This window comes from Oncorhynchus masou, chromosome 31, assembly GCF_036934945.1.
Source record: "Oncorhynchus masou masou isolate Uvic2021 chromosome 31, UVic_Omas_1.1, whole genome shotgun sequence".
In the NCBI taxonomy this organism is placed as follows: domain Eukaryota; kingdom Metazoa; phylum Chordata; class Actinopteri; order Salmoniformes; family Salmonidae; genus Oncorhynchus; species Oncorhynchus masou.
Window position 1 is genome coordinate 41,242,799 of NC_088242.1, and position 18,867 is coordinate 41,261,665.

The 18,867-nt window shown below is 44.7% G+C and overlaps 1 protein-coding gene across 2 annotated transcripts in view; it reads left to right on the forward strand.

Moving 5' to 3' along the window:
• LOC135523946 (netrin-3-like) overlaps positions 1-18,867 on the forward strand; it is a 106,223-nt gene that overhangs the window by 76,486 nt on the left and 10,870 nt on the right. For both annotated transcript variants that reach the window (XM_064950980.1, XM_064950981.1), the window contains exons 3-5: positions 1,227-1,415; positions 6,768-6,917; positions 16,223-16,279. In XM_064950980.1, coding sequence (XP_064807052.1) covers positions 1,227-1,415; positions 6,768-6,917; positions 16,223-16,279 — 396 coding nt within the window. The remainder of the gene's footprint in view (positions 1-1,226; positions 1,416-6,767; positions 6,918-16,222; positions 16,280-18,867) is intronic.

Sequence of the window (18,867 nt, forward strand, 5' to 3'; positions counted from 1 at the left end):
TATTTGCTAACTGTTTCACGTTCTCTGAGACCAAACAGAAATGTTTCCTTGGACAAAGATATCCAGATTTTCATAAAACAGTTATGTGGTCTCTCGTTTCTGCATCAACACATTTTGCGCCAGGCAAAAGACTAGGATAGGTGCAATTCAATTAGCTTCTTTTGTGCAGCGGTGTAGTGCTGCTGGAGTGTGCCGGAGTAGTGCTGCTGGAGTGTACCGGTGTGGTGCTGCTGGAGTGTACCGGTGTGGTGCTGCTGGAGTGTACCAGAGTGGTGCTGCTGGAGTGTACCAGAGTGATGCTGCTGGAGTGTACCAGAGTGATGCTGCTGGAGTGTACCAGAGTGATGCTGCTGGAGTGTACCGGAGTGGTGCTGCTGGAGTGTACCGGAGTGGTGCTGCTGGAGCGTACCGGTGTGGTGTACCGGTGTGGTGCTGCTGGAGCGTACCGGAGTAGTGCTGCTGGAGCGTACCGGAGTAGTGCTGCTGGAGCGTACCGGTGTAGTGCTGCTGGAGCGTACCGGAGTAGTGCTGCTGGAGCGTACCGGAGTAGTGCTGCTGGAGTGTACGAGGCACCTGCAAGTTCCTGGGCATTTCTGGGAGGATTGGCTCTAGCCCTCACCCTTTGATCCAACAGGTCCCAGACGTGCTCAATGGGATTGAGATCCGGGCTCTTCGCTGGTCATGGCAGAACACTGACATTCCTGCCTTGCAGAAAATCACACACAGATCGATCCTGCTCCAAAGTACAGGCCTCGGTGTAACGCTCATTCCTTCGACGATAAATGTGAATCCGACCATCACCCCTGGTGAGACAAAACCGTGACTCGTCAGTGAAGAGCACTTTTTGCCAGTCCTGTCTGGTCCAGTGGTGGTGGGTTTGTGCCCATAGGCGACACTGCCTTACAAGAGGCCTACATCTACTGAGCAAGCTACAATCATATATCTGAATGAGTGTTTTGAAAATGTGCTTTGAAATAGTGTGATTTATGGCATATACCCAGACTATACCCATAATGCTGATTGTTGTACTTTGATTTCAACCTGTGGCGATGCCAGTTCACCAAATGCTTTTCAACTATTACTGGTTTTTAAGTACCTTGATGTTGAAGTACCTACATGTTTTGATATATGAAGAAGTAAAGCTATTCTCACTGAAGATACAAGACATCTAAACTTTCTTTCTTTTTGCCTCTCTTTTCCCCTACCCTCATTCCTCCCTCTCGTAGCGTGTAACTGCAACCTGCATGCCCGGCGCTGCCGCTTCAACATGGAGCTGTACAAGCTGTCAGGGAGAAAGAGTGGAGGCGTGTGCATGAACTGTCGCCACAACACGGCCGGACGCCACTGCCACTACTGCAAAGAAGGCTTCTACCGGGATATGGCCAAGCCCATCACACACCGCCGCGCCTGCAAAGGTACGGAGAATACTCCATCTCTCAGAACAGGGTTTATAGCGTAAATGGTCCTTTTCAATTCAGTCGATTCAGGAGATTAATTTACATGTTTTATTCAAAATGGGTATTTATTTACATCAACTGATGCATCACAGTTATAACAGGATTAGTACAACTATTCTAAGAAGTAGGCTGGCAACCTCACTTCCAACTCTTTGGCTCTTTCCACCCTCCTAGGTTAAAAACAAATGAATACCAAGCCTCCTTAAGTAAATTTGAATCCGTCACAGAAGCTGTTCTCCTGAAAACCCACATTTAAAATATTACACTGGACCACAAGCCACATTAAATTAGCAGCCGATTGAGTTATTTCTCGTGGAAAAAGTGGTGTTTGAATTGTGGAATGTTTAAAATTTGCAGTGAATATTTTTCCGGCAAATTTTTACACAGAGCTTTTTATCATTTCAAGAACAACAGCAGTTTCCTGCCCTTGTTGCTTGGGGAAATGTGAAAATCAAAAGAAGAGGGAGCTGACATTTTTTTCTTGATTCTGTAGATTATAGTGAGAAGTTAAGGGATTACTTACAGAGAACTCAAAACAACGTGGATGTTGAGAACTAGCAACACTCTTAGCTGTGAAGGTCTTTTGTTGGAGATTCCATGGTGGGAATCTCCCCTCATTGGCTCCTGGTCGGTTTTCCACTCCGGGCTGACCCAAACCTGAGGGCATGACACAAGTAACTATAAACGAAAAGGAGTTCCCAATGGTGTGATGGCACATTACTATTGTCCATATTATATCAATATTAAATACATTATCATTATACTGTACAGTACAGCAGTGATTTTTTTTGAGGGGGGAGGCACACTCATGCCATTTGTTCACTCACAGAGCAATTGACCATAGCACAACATGCACTGTGAGACAGTAATTGACTTTAGCAATTGTTCTTTGGCATGACAAGTAACATACAGTATAATTATAGGTAGCTATGACTGTAACAAAATGTATGTCCTTGTTGCCAATGCAAGACACATCACACACACACACGCAACCCGTGCCTGGGAGTGCTGCAGTGCTCGGGCCCTGGAGGCGATCTGTTTTTCTCAAAGCGGAGCAGTGCGCAGCAGGTCAGACCCGCTCAGCGGTAAAAGCTTTATCTCCCTCCCCTCGGGAGGCCAGATGTGACGGAAATTAAAGTTCCTGTGGAAACGACCCTCAACCTGGGCGGCTGGTACCATGATTGATCAGACCAATCCCAGACCCTTTTAGGACCTGTCTCTTTCCATTTCTCCCCCCCACCCTCTCTCACTTTCTCTCCCTCTCGCGAGGTTCAAGCTCTCTTCTCATCTATTCTCTACTTCTCTCTGATCCTCTGATTCGTTCTAGCTTTTTCTCTGCCACAGTGTTTTATATATTTGTCCACATGTGACAGGGCCAGGATAATGGTCAGGGGTTCAAATATGATCAGTGTGTCTGAAGTGGAGGAACGGCAATAAAATCCAGGTGTTTTAAAAAATGAATTTTTATTTTATTTAACTGGGTTAGTCAGTTAAGAACAAATTCTTATTTACAATAACAGCCCAGGAACAGTGGATTAACTGCCTTGTTCAAGAGCAGAACAACAGATTTTTACCTTGAAAGATGGAGGATTCAATAAAGCAACCTTTCGGTTACTGGCCCAACACACTAACCACTAGGCTACCTGCCACCCCTATGTTTAAAGGAAGTGAGGAATGGGCGGGTAGGTCTTGAGGGTTGGGGGGCGGAATGTCTGCCTGCTTCCAATCAGACCTCCTTTGTGGACGAGTGTCCATGTCGGACCTGCAGTGTGTGTGTGTATGTGTGTGAGTGTGTGCTAATGTGTGTCCGCGTGCTTGAGTGAGTGTCCAACACACACTCTTTAAGGATTGCCAGTTTAATGGACAGGCCAGACCCTGATGGAGGGTCAAGTGGCAGCGTCTCTCCCATCTGCTCCCAGTTACACCCTGGTGCTTAGGTAACACACACACAGGTCCCAACCCCCCTCCATCCCCCATCCGCAGTGCCTCTCCGTGGGGTTCTCAGCTCCTGCACACCGGGGCAGCGGCCGCTGCCACTCTCAATCCACGGCTTTATGCTGCTACGTGCATAAAAACAGCCAGCAAATTAAAGAAACTTGCAGGCCATCACCGGTGCGACTGTAACCAGTCTTACCTATGAGGTCTTCAATGTCAGCCCGTTATGTGCCTCCTAACATGTTGTAATGTTGGCATCTATGTTGACTAGAATGAATGGATTTCAAATTCAGACCGTTGAGTGGGTCAGCAGCACTTTCCAACAGAATGCCACAAATAGACTCAATACTGAATGTATTGACACCTCCAAGTAGCTTCTGAAGTGGAGCTAAATCATTTTTATAGAATAACTTTATAGAAAGGGAATTAGGAAATCCGAGATGAGTCATTCCAATAGCAAAATGCCCATGCATATCAGGTTTCAGGTATGACCCAGATGCAGACCATGTCGAAAGAAACAAAAGTGCATTTCTAATACAAGGGTAGGCAAACAACAGGTCAAAGGCAGGCAGAGGTCAGTAATCCTGTGAGGTGGGGAAAGGTATAGAACGGCAGGCAGGCTCAGGGTCAGGGCAGACAGGACCTCAAAACCGGGAAGGACTAGGAAACAGGTGCAAGAACAGACCGGAGCAGGGGAACAAATGCTGGTAGGTTTGACGAAACAAAACGAACTGAGGGAGTCAGTACCATGTGAGCTGGTAATGAGGGAGGGTGTGGTCGGGTGGGGTGGGGGGGTTTGTGCTCTGTTCTTCAGACACACATGTGGCTGTTCTGTCCGGCTGGGGTGTCAAAATGCATCTGTTCGTTTGCTTCGTAAATCTGACAGCTCACATTCCGTGCAAAATCCCCACCACCTGACCCGGCTCCAAACTCACGGAAGGCTTTGATTGGCTGTGAGTTGGCAGGGTTTGTAGTACAGTGTTAGTCTGTATTGAGTGGGGTGACACACGGGGAGGTTGAAAGTCAAATGTGGGTCCGGACTCAAGGTACTTCTGGTACGACTTAGTTCCTGTTTTGTTCCATGTCTACCATGTGACTTCTCTACTGCCAAACGCTCCGAACTTGTTCCTGTGCCTAGGTGCAGCGTGGCCGAGGCCTTTTGGGCATCCCTGGGATTGGTGCCCCTTTAGACGTGTTAATGAAACACAGCTGATAAGTTCACAAAACAAATACAAAAATAAACCGATTCCTACTAAGGGGAACAACAAAGCAAGGCCCTGAAGAAAACTCCTGTTAGCAGCTGCCATTCCTTGGCAGGCCCTATTAGAGACTATTTGGTTACTGGGTTTTCCCCAAATGCTTGTTTCGCCATTTCTTGTTGTTTTTATGAAAGCGAGAGGACAATTACCAGCTATCACATTACAGTTGCAGGGATACTTTGAGATTGTTGCAATGATGCCCGTGAACTACTTCCCCAGAGTGTGATGAACTTGTGGATACCATTTTTATGTCTCTGTCCAGTATGGTAGAAGTTAGTTGGTAGCATGCTAGCTAACGCTAGTTAGCAACTTCCTTCAAACTGCACGCCCAGACATAAAAATAGTATCCACTAGTTCTGACTCTGGGGAAGTAGATAAAGGACCTCATTGCCAAAATCCCAAAGTATCCCTTTAAGTAAGGCAGTTTGCTTTGGCCATTTTGCAACTCAGCGAATGTGTTTTCTAATTAAGTAGGGTAAAGAGGCGTCCTCCCCTATCTTTTCAAGGTTTTTTGGCCAAAAGCTGTTCTCGATGCCAGAACTGATCGACAAGATAAAACGTATCATTTCATTATTAAATCATGATTTATTTATTTATTATTTTTTTTGAAAGCATGGTTTTTTATTGACTCTGGATAGAGGAACTGCAGTTTCAAGCCAAATAATTTAATCACACCCTTTAAAGCAGAATGTTACTGGGATATTAAAGTTTGTGTTTTTATGTGTCAGGATGGGTCACGTCTGTCGAATTGGACCAGTGTAAAGTGTAATGGTGATACTTGATAGTGTGTGGATGAAGAGGTTTATCTTCCGATAGTATTTGTGCGTGTGTGTGTGGTTTCTTAAAAAAACACATTCACATTTCTGTTTTAACTGTTGAGCTGGGTTGAGCCAAGGTAAGGTGAGGGAGATTTTAGTATTGTTGATGATGATGAGCACACCGGAGGCAAAGTTTGGACCATGTTATCGCTCACCCTCTCCCTTTCACTGTTCTTCACCTCTGTGTCTCTCTCTATGTTCTACTTTCTCTCGCTGTCTCTATCTATCTCTTCTCTCGCTCTCAATTTGAACACACCATTTTTCTCTTTCTCTCTGTCTCACACTTTCCACTTTCTCTGTATTTGTCCCACTCCCCTGTTCTGCTTCTCTCTCTCTCTCTCTTTGCCTCTGTCTCCTCTCTGTCACCTTGTAAAGAGCTCTTGGAAGAGAAGAGTTGACCGACACGCCGAGTCTTGTATTCTGCAGCTTTTTAGACGTAAAAAGCCCTCTATTGCTCAATGTGCGTTTGGACAGCCAGAGCATACCATGAAGGACAGAGGGACTGGGACTCTTTCTGGCTGGCGTATTTCTGTTGGCACTCAGCGGGCGGCGGGCAGATTTTCGGGAAACTATGAAACTGCAGAGTGGGTGTGTGTGTCAGAGTGTGTCACACACACACAGATACCAGCGTAGCACTTGAGAGACTAGACAAATGGAGGCTTTTCTTCCCTGTCCACATGAACATATGCAAACAAACACAAATACATGTATGCACTTGCACGCACAAACACACACGTATGCATGAGCACAAACACACACGTATGCATGAGCACAAACACACACGTATGCATGAGCACAAACACACACGTATGCATGAGCACAAACACACACGTATGCATGAGCACAAACACACACGTATGCATGAGCACAAACACACACGTATGCATGAGCACAAACACACACGTATGCATGAGCACAAACACACACGTATGCATGAGCACAAACACACTTTTGCAGGGTATTGCCAGGTCCCAAAACCTGGAGGCGACAGTGGCAGTGTAGCCCAAGTGAGCAGGAGTAATCTCAGACCTACAGTCTGGAGGATAAAGGAAATAGACTAGAGGAACACTCAGTCCCGTTGCATCTGGAATACTGTGGAATACTATGGCAGATGATGATTAACTAGGATGTGTTGTAATACGGAGCCTATTCATGAAAGGGTTCAAAATGCCATTGTGTTTGAGTCGAGTCACAAATAAACCTTGAAAGTGACACTGAACATCTGTGTGACAAACCATTGATTGTTTCTCAAAATTCCACATCTAACCCCCCCTTGCCTTCTCTCTCCCTCTCTCCAGCCTGTGACTGCCACCCGGTGGGTGCGGCAGGGAAGACATGTAACCAGACGACGGGCCAGTGCCCCTGTAAGGACGGCGTGACGGGCATCGCCTGCAACCGCTGTGCCAAGGGCTACCAGCAGAGCCGCTCGCCCGTGGCCCCCTGCATCAGTGAGTAGATCACATACACACACACTCATAGCTTGCAGGTCACCCTCACGCACACTCGCAGGTCACATATTCACTTATAGCTCTCGTAGCTCACACATACACACACACACACACACAAGCACACACATAGGTTTCACAATTATGGGTCACACTCACAAGTCACACTCAAACAAACTGCTTGCAAATACTCACAGCCACAAACACACAGGGCCACTGATTGCAAAAACAGTACTTCCACTGATGACTGAAATAAATATGTGCTTCTGTTAAGTGCAAGTCAATGAGTTTATGACACAGGGGAGGCCCCAAAGCAGGAACACATTCTCATGAGTGAAGCGTCATGTATTGATGAACCATCTTTCAAAAACATCCATCATGGCGTGCGTGATTGTTGTGAGTGGCTCTGTGTGTGTAACATAATGGGGAAACCATACCCATGTACAATACTGGGGAAACCATACCCATGTACGATACTGGAGAAACCATGAACCATGTACGATATTGGAGAAACCATGACCCATGTACGATACTGGAGAAACCATACCCATGTACGATACTGGAGAAACCATACCCATGGACGATACTGGAGAAACCATGACCCATGTACGATACTGGAGAAACCATACCCATGTACGATACTGGAGAAACCATACCCATGTACGATACTGGAGTAACCATACCCATGTACGATACTGGAGAAACCATGACCCATGTACGATACTGGAGAAACCATACCCATGTACGATACTGGAGTAACCATACCCATGTACGATACTGGAGAAACCATGAACGATACTGGAGAAACCATGAACCATGTACGATACTGGAGAAACCATGACCCATGTACGATACTGGAGAAACCATGACCCATGTACGATACTGGAGAAACCATGACCCATGTACGATACTGGAGAAACCATGACCCATGTACGATACTGGAGAAACCATGAACCATGTACGATACTGGAGAAACCATGAACCATGTACGATACTGGAGAAACCATGAACGATACTGGAGAAACCATGAACCATGTACGATACTGGAGAAACCATGACCCATGTATGACACTGGAGTAACCATACCCATGTACGATACTGGACAAACAATGTACGATACTGGAGAAACAATGAACGATACTGGAGAAACCATGAACCATGTACGATACTGGAGTAACCATACCCATGTACGATACTGGAGTAACCATACCCATGTACGATACTGGAGAAACCATGAACCATGTACGATACTGGAGAAACCATGACCCATGTACGATACTGGAGAAACCATGACCCATGTACGATACTGGAGAAACCATGAACCATGTACGATACTGGAGAAACCATGACCATGTACGATACTGGAGAAACCATGACCATGTACGATACTGGAGAAACCATGACCATATACGATACTGGAGAAACCATGAACCATGTACGATACTGGAGAAACCATGAACCATGTACGATACTGGAGAAACCATACCCATGTACGATACTGCAGTAACCATACCCATGTACGATACTGGAGAAACCATGAACCATGTACGATACTGGAGAAACCATACCAATGTACGATACTGCAGTAACCATACCCATGAACGATACTGGAGAAACCATACCCATGTACGATACTGCAGTAACCATACCCATGTACGATACTGCAGTAACCATACCCATGTACGATACTGGAGTAACCATACCCATGTACGATACTGGAGAAACCATGAACCATGTAAGATACTGGAGAAACCATGAACCATGTAAGATACTGGAGAAACCATGAACCATGTAAGATACTGGAGAAACCATGAACCATGTACAATGCCCATGCGTGATTGTTGTGAGTGGCTCTGTGTGTGTAACATAATGGGGAAACCATACCCATGTACGATACTGGAGAAACCATGACCCATGTACGATACTGGAGAAACCATGACCCATGTACGATACTGGAGAAACCATACCCATGTACGATACTGGAGTAACCATACCCATGTACGATACTGGAGAAACCATGACCCATGTACGATACTGGAGAAACCATGACCCATGTACGATACTGGAGAAACCATACCCATGTAAGATACTGGAGTAACCATACCCATGTACGATACTGGAGAAACCATGAACGATACTGGAGAAACCATGAACCATGTACGATACTGGAGAAACCATGACCCATGTACGATACTGGAGAAACCATGACCCATGTACGATACTGGAGAAACCATGACCCATGTACGATACTGGAGAAACCATGACCCATGTACGATACTGGAGAAACCATGAACCATGTACGATACTGGAGAAACCATGAACCATGTACAATACTGGAGAAACCATGAACCATGTACGATACTGGAGAAACCATGAACCATGTACGATACTGGAGAAACCATGAACGATACTGGAGAAACCATGAACCATGTACGATACTGGAGAAACCATGACCCATGTACGACACTGGAGTAACCATACCCATGTACGATACTGGAGAAACAATGTACGATACTGGAGAAACAATGAACGATACTGGAGAAACCATGAACCATGTACGATACTGGAGAAACCATACCCATGTACGATACTGGAGTAACCATACCCATGTACGATACTGGAGAAACCATGAAACATGTACGATACTGGAGAAACCATGACCCATGTACGATACTGGAGAAACCATGAACCATGTACAATACTGGAGAAACCATGAACCATGTACAATACTGGAGAAACCATGACCATGTACGATACTGGAGAAACCATGACCATGTACGATACTGGAGAAACCATGACCATGTACGATACTGGAGAAACCATGACCATGTACGATACTGGAGAAACCATGAACCATGTACGATACTGGAGAAACCATGAACCATGTACGATACTGGAGAAACCATACCCATGTACGATACTGCAGTAACCATACCCATGTACGATACTGGAGAAACCATGAACCATGTACGATACTGGAGAAACCATACCCATGTACGATACTGCAGTAACCATACCCATGTACGATACTGGAGAAACCATACCCATGTACGATACTGCAGTAACCATACCCATGTACGATACTGCAGTAACCATACCCATGTACGATACTGGAGAAACCATGAACCATGTACGATACTGCAGTAACCATACCCATGTACGAAACTACAGTAACCATACCCATGTACGATACTGGGGTAACCATACCCATGTACGATACTGGAGAAACCATGAACCATGTAAGATACTGGAGAAACCATGAACCATGTAAGATACTGGATAAACCATTAACCATGTAAGATACTGGAGAATCCATGAACCATGTACGATACTGGAGAAACCATGAACCATGTACAATGCCCATGCGTGATTGTTGTGAGTGGCTCTGTGTGTGTAACATAATGGGGAAACCATACCTATGTACAATACTGGGGAAACCATACCCATGTACGATACTGGAGAAACCATGAACCATGTACGATATTGGAGAAACCATGACCCATGTACGATACTGGAGAAACCATATCCATGTACGATACTGGAGAAACCATGAACCATGTACGATATTGGAGAAACCATGACCCATGTACGATACTGGAGAAACCATACCCATGTACGATACTGGAGAAACCATGAACCATGTACGATACTGGAGAAACCATACCCATGTACGATACTGGAGAAACCATACCCATGTACGATACTGGAGAAACCATACCCATGTACGATACTGGAGAAACCATGACCCATGTACGATACTGGAGAAACCATACCCATGTACGATACTGGAGTAACCATACCCATGTACGATACTGGAGAAACCATGAACCATGTACGATACTGGAGAAACCATGACCCATGTACGATACTGGAGAAACCATGACCCATGTACGATACTGGAGAAACCATGACCCATGTACGATACTGGAGAAACCATGAACCATGTACGATACTGGAGAAACCATGAACGATACTGGAGAAACCATACCCATGTACGATACTGGAGAAACTATGAACCATGTACGATACTGGAGAAACCATACCCATGTACGATACTGGAGAAACCATACCCATGTACGATACTGGAGAAACCATGACCCATGTACGATACTGGAGAAACCATACCCATGTACGATACTGGAGTAACCATACCCATGTACGATACTGGAGAAAACATGAACCATGTACGATACTGGAGAAACCATGACCCATGTACGATACTGGAGAAACCATGACCCATGTACGATACTGGAGAAACCATGACCCATGTACGATACTGGAGAAACCATGAACCATGTACGATACTGGAGAAACCATGAACCATGTACGATACTGGAGAAACCATGAACGATACTGGAGAAACCATACCCATGTACGATACTGGAGTAACCATACCCATGTACGATACTGGAGAATCCATGACCCATGTACGATACTGGAGTAACCATACCCATGTACGATACTGGAGAAACCATGAACGATACTGGAGAAACCATGAACCATGTACGATACTGGAGAAACCATGAACGATACTGGAGAAACCATGACCCATGTACGACACTGGAGTAACCATACCCATGTACGATACTGGAGAAACAATGAACGATACTGGAGAAACCATGAACCATGTACGATACTGGAGAAACCATACCCATGTACGATACTGGAGTAACCATACCCATGTACGATACTGGAGAAACCATGAACCATGTACGATACTGGAGAAACCATGACCCATGTACGATACTGGAGAAACCATGAACCATGTACGATACTGGAGAAACCATGAACCATGTACGATACTGGAGAAACCATGACCATGTACGATACTGGAGTAACCATACCCATGTACGATACTGGAGAATCCATGACCCATGTACGATACTGGAGTAACCATACCCATGTACGATACTGGAGAAACCATGAACGATACTGGAGAAACCATGAACGATACTGGAGAAACCATGAACCATGTACGATACTGGAGAAACCATGAACGATACTGGAGAAACCATGACCCATGTACGACACTGGAGTAACCATACCCATGTACGATACTGGAGAAACAATGAACGATACTGGAGAAACCATGAACCATGTACGATACTGGAGAAACCATGAACCATGTACGATACTGGAGAAACCATACCCATGTACGATACTGGAGTAACCATACCCATGTACGATACTGGAGAAACCATGAACCATGTACGATACTGGAGAAACCATGACCCATGTACAATACTGGAGAAACCATGAACCATGTACGATACTGGAGAAACCATGAACCATGTACGATACTGGAGAAACCATGACCATGTACGATACTGGAGAAACAATGACCATGTACGATACTGGAGAAACCATGACCATGTACAATACTGGAGAAACCATACCCATGTACGATACTGGAGAAACCATACCCATGTAAGATACTGGAGAAACCATGAACGATACTGGAGAAACCATGACCCATGTACGACACTGGAGTAACCATACCCATGTACGATACTGGAGAAACAATGAACGATACTGGAGAAACCATGAACCATGTACGATACTGGAGAAACCATACCCATGTACGATACTGGAGTAACCATACCCATGTACGATACTGGAGAAACCATGAACCATGAACGACGATACTGGAGAAACCATGACCCATGTACGATACTGGAGAAACCATGAACCATGTACGATACTGGAGAAACCATGAACCATGTACGATACTGGAGAAACCATGACCATGTACGATACTGGAGTAACCATACCCATGTACGATACTGGAGAAATGACCCCGATACTGGAGTAACCATACCCATGTACGATACTGGAGAAACCATGAACGATACTGGAGAAACCATGAACGATACTGGAGAAACCATGAACCATGTACGATACTGGAGAAACCATGAACGATACTGGAGAAACCATGACCCATGTACGACACTGGAGTAACCATACCCATGTACGATACTGGAGAAACAATGAACGATACTGGAGAAACCATGAACCATGTACGATACTGGAGAAACCATGAACCATGTACGATACTGGAGAAACCATACCCATGTACGATACTGGAGTAACCATACCCATGTACGATACTGGAGAAACCATGAACCATGTACGATACTGGAGAAACCATGACCCATGTACAATACTGGAGAAACCATGAACCATGTACGATACTGGAGAAACCATGAACCATGTACGATACTGGAGAAACCATGACCATGTACGATACTGGAGAAACAATGACCATGTACGATACTGGAGAAACCATGACCATGTACAATACTGGAGAAACCATACCCATGTACGATACTGGAGAAACCATACCCATGTAAGATACTGGAGAAACCATGAACCATATACGATACTGGAGAAACCATGAACCATGTACGATACTGGAGAAACCATGAACCATGTACGATACTGGAGAAACCATACCCATGTACGATACTGCAGTAACCATACCCATGTACGATACTGGAGAAACCATACCCATGTACGATACTGCAGTAACCATACCCATGTACGATACTGCAGTAACCATACCCATGTACGATACTGGAGAAACCATGAACCATGTACGATACTGCAGTAACCATACCCATGTACGAAACTACAGTAACCATACCCATGTACGATACTGGAGTAACCATACCCATGTACGATACTGGAGAAACCATGAACCATGTACGATACTGGAGAAACCATGAACCATGTACGATACTGGAGAAACCATGACCATGTACGATACTGGAGTAACCATACCCATGTACGATACTGGAGAATCCATGACCCATGTACGATACTGGAGTAACCATACCCATGTACGATACTGGAGAAACCATGAACCGATACTGGAGAAACCATGAACGATACTGGAGAAACCATGAACCATGTACGATACTGGAGAAACCACGATACTGGAGAAACCATGACCCATGTACGACACTGGAGTAACCATACCCATGTACGATACTGGAGAAACAATGAACGATACTGGAGAAACCATGAACCATGTACGATACTGGAGAAACCATACCCATGTACGATACTGGAGTAACCATACCCATGTACGATACTGGAGAAACCATGAACCATGTACGATACTGGAGAAACCATGACCCATGTACAATACTGGAGAAACCATGAACCATGTACGATACTGGAGAAACCATGAACCATGTACGATACTGGAGAAACCATGACCATGTACGATACTGGAGAAACAATGACCATGTACGATACTGGAGAAACCATGACCATGTACAATACTGGAGAAACCATACCCATGTACGATACTGGAGAAACCATACCCATGTAAAATACTGGAGAAACCATGAACCATATACGATACTGGAGAAACCATGAACCATGCGATACTGGAGAAACCATGAACCATGTACGATACTGGAGAAACCATACCCATGTACGATACTGCAGTAACCATACCCATGTACGATACTGGAGAAACCATACCCATGTACGATACTGCAGTAACCATACCCATGTACGATACTGCAGTAACCATACCCATGTACGATACTGGAGAAACCATGAACCATGTACGATACTGCAGTAACCATACCCATGTACGAAACTACAGTAACCATACCCATGTACGATACTGGAGTAACCATACCCATGTACGATACTGGAGAAACCATGAACCATGTAAGATACTGGAGAAACCATGAACCATGTAAGATACTCAGAAACCATGAACCATGTAAGATACTGGAGAAACCATGAACCATGTAAGATACTGGAGAAACCATGAACCATGTACAATGCCCATGTTTAGAGCCACACATCTAATATGGCAGGTACACCTGTTTCATTCCCGGTCTCATTTCTATAGCCAGATAACACCATTGCCTGTGTTTGAAAGAGAAAGTCAGAGTTTTCGATGCCTTTCGTAGCAATTGTTAAAAAGTAGCTTGCCATCGTGCTCTGCCATGTGGTTTGGCACAATGACCCAGACACACACACACACACCAGACTTGTGTAACCCTGAACAAACCACAACAGACCATGCTGTACCACGCTGTGCCATGCCAAGCTATGCTGTACCCTGCTACGCTATACCACACCGTGCCACATGGTGCTGTGTTGTTGCTTTCACATTGGTGTTACAGAGCAGATGGTGGAGGGCAAAAAGGAGAAAAAATGGTGCTCACGGCCAACTAACCAACCATACACTTTCCAGGGCCACTGAAGACACCCAATGAGGAGAGTTTTTTTATTGGCCTCAGTGTGTGTGTGTCTGTCAGCTCGTGCATGTACGAAGGCATCCCTTCCCAAAATGCCCTCCATTTTGTTGGTACTATCCATCCGTCCCCGGTCAAGCCCTTCTGCCCCCTAACACAGTAAGACAGAGACCAGGACTGCTAACAATTGGTATGATACCACTGCCCCTCATCTCACGCCCACAGCTCACTGTGCCTCTGACCAGCTGCTCTCCTCCCTGCCTTTACCAAGCACTCCAAAGCTCAATGCCCTATTTGTTTTTCTTCATGGGGGTGTCCATAATTTCAAAGCGAGACAACTGCCACTTGCCTCTCAAAACACTCTTTCCAAGGAAGCCCCCTGTCTGTTTGTTTGACTCCAACCCGGTTCATCGTCCCTCTAACTCCCCAGTCGAAAGGCAAGTCCCTCTGGGTGCACGCTAACAATGCTAAGCCAGCGTCCAATTAGCCTGTTGTTATCATTGAGGCAGTGGATTTGTTGTTAGCATTAGCATTTTGTTTTAGTTGTATTAGCATTTGTATTGAAGAATGACCCTTGTTTTGGAGGGAATTCCTTAAGGATTGGATTGTTTTGACTGTGGTCGAGACCGGCGAAGGGTTTTGGTTGAGCTAATCAGGCGTATTGAGGGAGTTTGCATCTGTCTAAAGATGTTACTACTATAGGTGGCTCCCTCCTTTGCCATCTGTCTGATATTTCCATTTTTTAATACATTGATATCTTGCACAATATGTTTGTTTGGTGCTACAGTTCTCAGAGGAAGAGAATTCGATTCAAAGTATATTTCCACAAAGCGTGTGTGCATGTGCCAATATCACTATCTTTATCCCTGTGTATTTACGTAGATATTTTCAACCTACACCCTACTTCCTGTCTTCCTCCTATGTCAAATAACTGTGATTGAATTCAGGCATACCGAATTTACTTGACCACATATGCAAACAGTAGGCATATGGCCAAAGCAATGTCTGTCTACATCAACTATATGGACATACATTTTTTCCATAAAGCTCTTGTTAAAACTCTGTTGTTCTGTGTATGTGTTTCAGAGATCCCAGTGGTGAACCCTACAGCCATGGTCAGCAGCAGCACAGAGGAACCGGCAGGTCAGTTCCTTCCCCAGGCTCATTTCACACCTGACACCTGTGTAGGAGAAAAGAAACACCCTTTTTAAGATTTCTGGCATCCCTTTCTAACTGTGTTTCTATTTTCATGTTCTATGACTGCTCATAATCCAAGTGAGATGTTGTCTTAACCTGGGGGATTGAGGGCTGGCGACCAACAGTTTGGGTCAATTATCCCCCCTCCCGTTTTTTAACGCTTTTGCCTCGTGGAATCACAGCCCTGTGATTCATCACCGGCTTTAACGACATAACTCAACGCTGCAGCGACCACAGATATACCTCCCACAACTACATCAACCCCTCCTCAGCTTTCACAGTTGGGTTGAGATACGGTCCACTTTGCAAGGCCCAGGGCAGAAGATATGTGCTGCAAGGCCTGGAAGTTCTCACAACCCACATGCAAAAATACTATCGTATACTATGGTATAAATACTATAATATTCACTGTAGTGTTTTTTTTCACACTTTACTGTAGTATTCACTGTAGTGTTTTAGTCCCCCCCAAAAAACACTACAGTGAGCCAAAGACAGACTTGGTCTCAACTTGAAGGAATTGTAATAGGAGGGAACTTAAAATAACTTCAATGTCTAGCTCGGCCATGACAGTTGTGGTGTCATTTCATCAGCCCAACTGCCAGACCACCGATAGGCTTAGCAGTTCCACCTTGCCCTCTGATAGGCTAGGTGGAATTTTCACCACATTGCTTACACCAACCCAATCTCTGCTTGGGCTTGTAACCCTCACACACACACAATATAATGTTTCTACTTCCCTGGGAAAGTGTTTTTCCACTGTGACAAACAAACAAGAAAGATTGTTTATCGTCAATTCATCTCTGCAGAAGTGGGCAACATACAGGCAAATGTCCCATCCATCCCTCTCTCTCTCTATCCTCCCGCCCACCCCACCATCGACGAACATACCTCTCCTCCTTCATAAGGCCCTCAGAAACCCAAAACCTGAAAATGTTTCGCTTTCGTGTGTGTGTGTGTGTATGTTCAAGGGAGTGGTAGTTGTAATTTGTCCCTGTCACTGCGCTGTGAATAGGGACAGGAGAACAAGAGTAACCGAAGCCGCCAATCAATGTGTGTTTTCAGCCACAGCTCTTCTGGGTCAATGGGCGATTCATGGGGGGGGTTTCCAGGTGAATGCCCATCAGTAAGTGACTCTTCATGGGAAAACACACGCTGGCCCTGAGCCAGAGTTTCACCACTGATATCATGGGCTGCACAGCTGGCCACTGTACCAGGGTACCATGCACACACATGCAGGCATGCACACACAGATGTGCATATATAGTTGAAGTCGGAAGTTGACATACACCTTAGCCAAATACATTTAAACTCAGTTTTTCACAATTCCTGACATTTCATCCTAGTAAATATTCCCTGTCTTAGGTCAGTTAGGATCACCACATTATTTTAAGAATGTGAAATGTCAGAATAATAGTAGAGTGATTTATTTCAACTTTAATATCTTTCATCACATTCCCAGTGGGTCAGAAGTTTACATACACTCAATTAGTATTTGGTATCATTGCCTAAATGTATTTGGCTAAGGTGTATGTAAACTTCCGACCTCAACGATATATATAAACACCAGTCTCAATGTCAACAGTGAAGAGGCACTTCCGGGATGCTGGCCTTCTAGGCAGAGTTCCTCTGTCCAGTGTCTGTGTTCTTTTTCCCATCTTAATCTTTTCTTTTTATTGGTCAGTCTGAGATATGGCTTTTTCTTTGCAACTCTGCCTAGAATGCCAGCATCCCGGAGTCTCCTCTTCACTGTTGACGTTGAGACTGGTGTTTTGCTGGTACTATTTAATGAAGCTGCCAGTTGAGGACTTGTGAGGCGTCTGTTTCTCAAACTAGACACTCTAATGTACTTGTCCTCCTGCTCAGTTGTGCACCGGGGCCTCCTGCGTTTTTCTGTGAAGGGAGTAGTACACTGCATTATACGAGATCTTCAGTTTATTGGCATTTTCTCGCCGTGTATATCCTTCATTTCTCAGAACAAGAATAGACTGCCGATTTTCAGAAAGAAGTTCTTTGTTTCTGGCCATTTTGAGCCTGTAATCGAACCCACAAATGCTGACACTCCAGATTCTCAATTCCAAATATTCTAAAGAAGGCCAGTTCTATTGCTTCTTTTATCAGCTTAACCTCTTGATACTCCCCACCCCGGATCCGGGATCGTGAATAAAGCCTCAGGCTCATTAGCATAACGCAACGTTAACGATTTCTGAAAATCGCAAATAAAATGAAAATAATGCACCTGCTCTCAAGCTTAGCCTTTTCTTAACAACACTGTCATCTCAGATTTTCAAAATATGCTTTTGAACCATAGCAAATTACTAATTTGTGTAAGAGTATGCTAAGCTAGCTTAGCATTGTGAGTAGCATTTAGCACGCAACATTTTCACAAAAACCAGATAACCAAATAAATAAAATAATTTACCTTTGAAGAGCTTCGGATGTTTTCAATGAGGAGACTCTCAGTTACATAGCAAATGTTCAGTTTTTCCTGAAAGAATCTTTGTGTAGGAGAAATCGCTCCGTTTTGTACATCACAT